General features: G+C 28.5%; 1 protein-coding gene across 1 annotated transcript in view; it reads right to left on the bottom strand.

The window, feature by feature from the left end:
• Nucleotides 1–9358, bottom strand: part of LOC100162265 (matrix metalloproteinase-2) — a 50539-nt gene that overhangs the window by 34792 nt on the left and 6389 nt on the right. Inside the window, exon 2 of the mRNA XM_001945906.5 lies at nt 7043–7251. Within this exon, the coding sequence (XP_001945941.2) occupies nt 7043–7204 (162 nt within the window). The 5' untranslated portion in view covers nt 7205–7251. The remainder of the gene's footprint in view (nt 1–7042; nt 7252–9358) is intronic.

Here is a 9358-nt window from a genome sequence, read left to right as displayed (position 1 = left end):
TGTTAATTTAATTTTCTTCTAATTGTAAATACTTTAAAATGTAGCCAATGGTATTTTTATTATTAATATTTATTTATTATATTATTACTAATTGTCATCTATTTTGCCAAATGCTAAAAATATGTAATTCAACAACAATAAGTTAAGATGACTTACGTCAGTAAAACTTTAATTAATAAAAAATTTTAAAAATAATATAGATAAAAATTAATGTTTGTCTATCTGTCATTTATGCATTCCTAAACCGTTCTTACGATTGCGATAAAATTTGGTACAAAGATAAATTACACCTTTGAGGAGATAATCTATACTTAAAAAAGGGTAAATTACATATAAATTGATATGCCACTTAATTTTCAATATTCTGGTTACTTCGAGTGTTAATATTTTTCAATCGGTTTTGTATATACGAGTTTTGGGTTATGATATTTATTTGGGTTAATTCGGGTTTCAGGTTTCGTGTTACGTTCGGGTGCATAGCCCTGATTATTATTAAGCCTGTTGACGCAGTGAAACTTCTATGTATTTTAGTACAGAATGTCTAAAGTTTGACCCATGGCCCATGGGTTCGGTGGACCAATTTTTTTGCATTGTTTTTTCTTATTTTTATTTTTTATCTATACATACACGAATGTTTGGTTTTTTATTCATCGGATTTTAGTACGGTAATGTTAGGTTAGGATTTTGTATTAATTGATTGTATTAATCCGCCGTAGGTTGAATTTTAATTAAAAACGACAAACTTGATATAACTTTGATACTTTATAGTTACACTATACACTTATGTACAAACCAAACGGGGTCCGCGATCTACCTCAGGTAGATTGCCTTCCTGATAATATACCTATTATACTGCCCGCGTATAACCACAAGCGAATCTCACGGACAACGCCGGTCGGGATGGCTATACATTAAAATATAATATAATTTCCACTTAAAAAGACGTTGCTTTCGCAGCGTGTTACACTTAAAAGGAGTTGAACAATCGGAATTTTTTCTCCGGCAACGCTGGGTAATTCAGCTAGTTATTTATAACTGTAATAGTATGAAAAAAGCAATACGAACAATGAAGATTGTAAATTTGTAGAACAGTATTTTTGTCCAAAAAAATGTTAGTAGACTAAATAACAAAATGTGCATAATACCACCATATTAAAAAATAATATTTCTTTGCTCTAGTCAGAATTTCACATGCGTTTATAGATTTTGAGTGGGGTATATAGGATTTAATTTAGGAGGGAGGGGATAGGAATCCTAGTCGGGCTTCGTAGTGGTATAATTAATAATAATAATAATTCTACATGCACGCATACTTTTATTTTCAGGGGAACTGGGGTAGGGTTGAACCCCTACCCCCCTCCCCTTATATACGCCACCGTACGTTTTACTAGATATGTTAGTCACGATAGTTAAAATAATATCTATCAAATATGTGTTACCTGTACGGCTGTACGTAATACGTAAATACTAATAGTGTTAAAATGTTTTGATACAATTACGTTTTACAATATTTTAGAACGATGAAAAAAATGTATCCAAGTACGTATATAATTATGTGCAATATTTAAAAGCCAAAACCGATTTAGTGTCATAAAATATTTTATGCATCTAAACGTTTCGGAACGTATATTCGACTAAACCATTTTAACGGCTTCATATAAACGCAGTAAATTCTATATAATATATTAGTGTTGTTACCCATTTTTATACAAAACGACGGATGTTATTTAGTATTAGAGCTGATTTATTGGTCCTCGGTATTTATACTACACCAATCAAAATCTAATTAAATTATTTTCTTAATTCAATTAAAACCATTTAAGTGTTTCTTGTATAACAAGGAAATATATTGTTAAATAATTAATAACATTTTTTTTCAAAGATTTAGTAGACAATATGTTAAATGAATTTAAATTATAATTGTTGTTACTAACCACGAACAATATAATTTTAAAAATTTTAAAAACAAATTAAAAATTTTATAAGCAGTTTCATAATTAAGTACATAAGAGTGCGGTTAAATCTTAAATATGTATATTAAATTGTATTTATGTTTATTATTGATATATTACACATTGTTTATAATATTTCGTTTTAGTTAAAATAAGATTTAAATTTGAATGGTTATTACTTAGCTATTATAATTGTATTAAAATAATATAGGTTAATAAATTCTATAAAATAATCAATTATTATGAAGAACACTAAGGAAATAGCATGATTTGTAATATTTTAAATTTGTACATTTATTCAAACACACACATGTTGAATGTAGATACTTATAAGTTACCTATATTGATAACTTATTTAGATAATGATTGTAAATACTAATACAGTGAGAAAGTAAAGGCGTAAAACTTAACTTTTATTTGTTGTCAGACGTCATTAATTGAAAACAGGGATACGGGCTACAGTACACCATCGTCGTTGGTAATTCATAAGCAGGACTAGGGTTTGTATGCAGCTAAATGTTTTTTCGCGACGTCTAAATAGAGTTTTAGTCAGTAATGTGACGATTTATATTATTTCGATGAAAATAGTACGATTTTTGTATCATATACTTAGCTTTATGCATACATAATATGATATAATATTAATTAAAATTTAATAATAGTCCGTATTTAAAAATTTATAAATACGTGACTATATAAACATCGTTTAATGTTATTACTTATTAGTTATAACAAATCAATACTGAATTACTCATTAGTCACAATTAATTAAACCACAGGGTAGCCCGGTGTCATAGTGTAAAGTATAATATGTAAAAAACTGAAGATCAGCTTTAAGTATTATACTTTTTTTTACTATTGTAGACCAGACATAATAAATCAAAATATAAATAGAAACTTGGTTTTAAGCATTTAGATATAAAGGTAACGACCACGACGTCGTGGCTCGTGCGGACGAGCAGTTAACTAGATAATTTAAATTCACCAAATTTATGGGATATTTTCAAGACGATTTATTTTTCTCGATTCGTTTTTTTAAAATAAATACAGATTTTGGACGTAATAGCACAGGTTTTATGAAATGTATAGCATTATAAATTATAATATTTTATGGTTTACTGTTACCACTGCAGCAGTGCAGTCGTGACACACCCTATAAAAAACTATTATACATAATATTATACCTTATATTGTTTAGAACTTATCGTCAGTACTCGGTGAGTTATAACAATCGTTTCTATACGGTGCAATACGTATATACTATATCGTATAACCTACCGCAACGTACGGTCACGCGGCACACCTCTATTTATAAAATGGTATATTAATACTACACGTACAGAGTACCTACCCTATATAGGTTTACGTTTCACGAATACTTGTGTATAATATATATTATATTGTATTATTTTTGGGGCTGCAGAACGCCATGTGTTACTAAATAGAGGCGGTGTCCTGGGTGCAGGATTATTATTATTAATTAACATTTTCCCCAGACGTCATCGATCTCAGCTCGCGTGATGTACGCTATCAAAAAAATAATTTATATAAATATCAGCCGAAGTCTAGTCGATCGGTTTGAATGATGGATAGTATAATATAATATTTAGGTGTATACGAGCACATTATAATATAATATATACGATATACCTTTATATTATAGTCTATACCTTTTATACTGGCTACTTCCATAAGTATTGTCATATACTTCATAAGTACATTACAGTATTACACAACACACATTGTATTAAACAGTAATAAACACATTATTGGATGCAGACTGTACGCAATTGTTACACCTCTTCTAGTTTTTTTAAAAAAACATTCATACAGTCATATATGACTCATAATAGGCTTTCTCAAATTGTGCACCTGCATTCGGACTTTTGATGTTCAGATTTATGATGAGTTGTGTTTACCTATAAGACCATTAGCAACAATGAAACATAAAGCGTTTGTAGAGTGACCTCGAGTACAATAATATTGTTCCTTCCTCAGCTTGACTCCACGATAATAGAATAATATACTGTCGTAATTCGTAATCATAATAGTATGAAATAACAATAGAAATTATACTTGTACTTCCAACTTCCACGTTTTTTTTTATACAGGATTACTAACCTAACCTGCAGGCTGCAGAGTGCCTATTCATTTTTTGATTTTGATAACATTAATTTGATGTTATTGTGCAATCATAGTCTGTAGGAAGTCATATTATTTATTATTATTTAAAAATAAATCTCTCATTATTCTCATAATATTTCTGAGTAACAAGTATTGAAGTGTCCTTAGGAATACATATGTTTAGTAATTATAGTACATTGTTGTGTCCCTTTATTTCTAATTCAAGCACCATCTACGCCTATAAATACGGACAGAGCTCGTTTGTATCAGTTGGAAATAGTTATATTGACAAATTACGTCCCGTTTGCAATAATCAATTGTTTATACAGGAAATTATAATTTCCATAATATTTAATTATTCATTAATATTACGTTATATTATAACCTACTATTTACTATCGAAAAATATTGTTACGCATTGTTTAGATAAGCACAATTTAACATGAACGCCGAATTATTTTATGTGCTAGGCTAAAAGGGAAAACGAAGACGGCGATGACAGTTATCTCGCGTAAGATCAATCGAAATAATTATCGTGGTTGAAGTTCACAACGTAATTCGCAGACGGACATGTCCGGAAAGTTGCCCCCAAATCACCGTTATAATTGACGAAAACCAGTAAGATTCTAGAAGTTAGAACCCACGTGGCCCGATAGCGATAATACCCAATGGCACATAAAATACGACTATTTCGGCAAAATATGTAACTGCGTGTCTATACAGCGCGGTTGTCGTGTATAGTTGAACAGTAGCTGATATTAAATAAAATCCGTCCTACACCGACAGGCGACAGTATAGCAGCAGCCTAGCTCAGTACCAGAGGACTGCATGCAGATCTCGCAGCGTGGTATTTTCCTGTCCGCCGAGAGTCGTCGTCGAGCACCGACTGTTGGCCGCATAACTCGACTAAATCTCCTCGTGGCCGCCGTCTGCCGAACAGATGCCCAACGGACGTTCTGGCTGACACTGAAACCGGAACAGTGCGGCCGTTATCAGCAAGACGTATCTTTTGGCGTCAAACACCTACGTAGCCGCCGCCGATCCACATGACTGAACATCCACGAACGCATGTTCCCTTAACTAATGACCATCGCGTTTTTATTTAATAATTATTTACTATTCTTCGTCGAATTTCATGTTTATACTATAGATTGGTGTTCCGGTGTTCGATGACCATTGATCATAATAATATTATAATAATTAATAACTATATCATCCCGTCAATTGTTTCCGTTAGTAATTGGTATGATACGTATTTATGTAGGTACTCAATAGTGTATTGTATAACTCAATAATAGAAATTAAAACATCCCATTGTACGGTCTATGCAAAATTAAAAAAATTACGCCATTTGATTTTTCCGAACGAATAGATCGCTACAAAAATATTACTGAAAATTTAAGTTCAGTTCATCTGACGATATTATTATACTATTTATTACTATACCTGGCTACGTAATATTATGGAAATAAGTTTTAGTAGTTTTCGTAAATTGCATATATTATTAGAATAAATTTATTTTTTTTTTTTATAGTATTCTGTGTGATGGTTTTCGTTAATGTATACATAAATAGGTACACGTGCCTATAATGATATTACAATTTTTACTTATACCAACCTATATTTCGTATATCGATGTTATAACCTTATAGTAGAAGTGCAGACTTTATAGAGTATTAGGTAGGTTGTTAAAACACAAATAGATGATTAAATATTTTTTTCTAACTAAATTAAATAAAGTTAATAATAGATAATATTATATAATATCCTTATACGTTTTTAAATACTTCAATTGGTTTTATAATTGATCATAAATATATCCCACACAGTATACATTATAGGCATATAATAGTATTTTTATAATATATAATACATATATAATATGTATTTATAATAATAAGGAGGATGTTTTGGATGTATAGTGATTCTGTAAACATTGTATCTCGCATGATTCCCCGATTTCGACAGTTCGATGCCCTCTATACCTACCGGTTACCATGATTCGAATGGTCGATGCATATCTATTAAGGAGCTAAAGTTTAGACTATAATACTATATACATCCTAAAAGAATTATCACATCAAATGCAATCAAAGAGTTTTGAAAAAATAGTTAATTAAAATACATTCCAACAATGATAATATGTATTAGGTACTGTATATTGGTATACTTTAAATTATAATATTAATACATTAAAATACTCAATCATATATCAATACCACTAGGTATTGGAAATTTGGAATGTTTATTAGACGTATAAATACGCGATTCCGTTTTATAATGTCATATAACTAAATTTGGTCCTTACACTTTTAAGTTTTAAGTTAAAACCACTCAAACCAATATTGTTTTTATATCACAAATTAAGTGCCATAGTTTAAGAACATCTTTATTGTATGAAGTTTACTAACATATATTACGAATTTGACATAATTTTCCAGTAAAATAAATACAAATTATCTTGAGTTAAATTATTATAATTTCTAAAGTTTAAAAATAATACCTCTATAAAAATTTGATATTTTACCAAAAATTATTGTTTCAACATACCTACTGAATAATATTACACTATCATAATTCATATTTTACCATGTATCTACTAACCATACACGCCAATACACTTAAGCCGGATTCACAGCTACGTCGAGTATTGTGTCGTGCGTGGACGTGGTAACAATGGTTTCAACTCGTTATCATATTGGTTCAAATGTTAAGCTGTATAGTAAATTCATGATATACTCGATTGTAACTTGGTTATTGCACGTTACCAAAAAAGTATTGTCCAATCACAATACGATTTTATTAACACGACGTAGCAGCCGTGAACCCGGCTTTATAATATATCATTTACTTGTTAACACCAGTTAAACCACGGTATAATAATGAGACGTACACCTCAGCGGTCAAAGTTAAATAATAATATTATGATGTTGAATTAATAATAACAGTTTAATTTATTCACGTACCACATCCTCGTAGATTGGCGTTGATCGGGCCCGTCGACTTGTATTGTTGGATTCTTGAATGGGTCTTGAAAAAACGGTTTGTACGCTAATGGCCAAAAGTAACCATCGAACAACCAGCAATTTGAACGGCATAGGCTCGACGAATATTCGGGCCGTTAGCATGTTATCATACGCCACCCAACAGTCATTTATGTCTGATATAACACTTGCTACAAAACACAACACGAACGGCATTAATACAAACAAAAATAATACATTGAATACATATAAATATTATATTATATTGGGTGCTAGTATATAACTTTTAATGCAATAGTTTTATTATTTTAATTTAGGTAAGTATATACCAGATTATTGAGAACATGCGCATTTTTAATGCCTTATTCCTAAGCAGAATTTTTTGAAGTACAGATATTATATGAAAAATCGAATTTCGGACTAGAAGTTTTTAAGTAGGCTACCTACTTAAAAAGGTATCTTTATAGTACCTTTAAGTAGGTAAAATTGAAAGAAATAATTAATAAACTATACTTTTCTAAAATTTGATGTATTTAGATCGAAATTTTCCTAATAATATACAATATTGTGTTTCGGTATATGATAAATAAAAAAATATTGTATGCTATTTTGTCATTCAAGAGTAAAAAACTTACAAGTAATAACTATAAAATAGAAAAAATATAAGTTTTTCTAAAAATATTGTTTTGTAACAACTTAAACTATGTAAAAAGTAATATTTTAAAAAACGTTAATGTTTACCGAAATAATGAGTGTCTTACGTTAAATAGATCACCACGTTTATTATATTATATTATCTATAATAACCAGGTAATATCATAGGTCCTATTTAAAATTTTTCTATGATTATCAGTATTTGTTCTTAAAAGATTTTTAAAAGTTATTTTATTTTACATGATATTGCCCTGGTTTACGATTAAGAAATAAGAATTAAACGATATTATAACAATATAACTCAGTTGTGAATCACTAACCAAATATTTCGATACCAATATACCACAAATAAATAATATCACTAGTAAAATATCACATGGACAACATTTCGTTAGTATCTATAAAATATAGCAAAAATACAATTATAATTTACAATAATAATTATTATGATATTTAATATAACTCCAATTCAAGTATAATTAATATAAATTAATAATAACTACTACTTAAATTAATTATTTTTAATTTCTAACTTTACAAATAATACTAGACTAATCCTATATAAGTTATAACATTTGTATACTTTAGTTAATAATAATAATTATTATTATATATAATTATATACTAACTATTAAATATCAATTATACTTTGATGATTCAAGTTGTATATATTGTACTAATGTACTATATAATTTTATTATATTGATATTTGGGATATATTTTATAGCAACGACATTCTGTCCATGCAATTTTTTCGTTACGCAAGATTTTATCAAAGATATGTTGTCAGTACCCTTAAATTATTCTTTTGTAGACCACAGATGTCTATATTGTTCATTTTGCCATATAATACATTAGGTTTTTTAATGGAAATCATTTTTCATAAAAAATGTTACAGGATCAATATTTTTGACGATTTAATAATAATTAACCATAATAAACTGATAGCGCATATTGATAGTCGAAGAATTATAATAATGAGTTATAATATTTATAATAAGTTAATTATGTCTATAACTATTAACTATTTCGGTATCATTAGTCAATATAGCCAAGTTTGACTGATTAAACCTTATTGTACTTTTATTGTTCAATAATAAAATAGTCAATTTCATTAAAGCCATTTATAAGAGGACCAAAAAACTGTACCTACATAAAAACTTTTCACATACAGGCATCTCGGCAATGAAAACTCTAACAATAATGTATAGTGTTAATATTATTTTTATATCTAAATACAGCATACACTATACCTATATGTATTGTTCATTGATATTTGATACTAGGTAATGATACTTTAGTTTGTGACACTAAATTTAATGTTGGATTTGACTTTTCCTTTTAAATTTAAATGCATTTGATGAATTAAGAATAAATCGTACATCGATAAAAGAAATTTCAATTTTTAATTATTACGCGTACAATTTAAATAACATATATTTTATTATTTTAAATTACAACCTATCTAGTGTGTACTGTCTATTCAGTGGCATTATTCAATTATTGTGGATAGGCATTTAAAAAAATTCTTTGACAACAACAATATCCATACATTTGTTCACAATTTAAATTAAATATAATTTCCACTCTCAAGTGATTTGAAAATAATAGTACAACAATATACTAATTATAGTATAATTATTT

Source organism: Acyrthosiphon pisum, chromosome A2 (assembly GCF_005508785.2).
Source record: "Acyrthosiphon pisum isolate AL4f chromosome A2, pea_aphid_22Mar2018_4r6ur, whole genome shotgun sequence".
In the NCBI taxonomy this organism is placed as follows: domain Eukaryota; kingdom Metazoa; phylum Arthropoda; class Insecta; order Hemiptera; family Aphididae; genus Acyrthosiphon; species Acyrthosiphon pisum.
The sequence above is the reverse complement of the archived record's forward strand: the minus strand, read 5'-3'. Positions and strand labels throughout refer to the sequence as shown.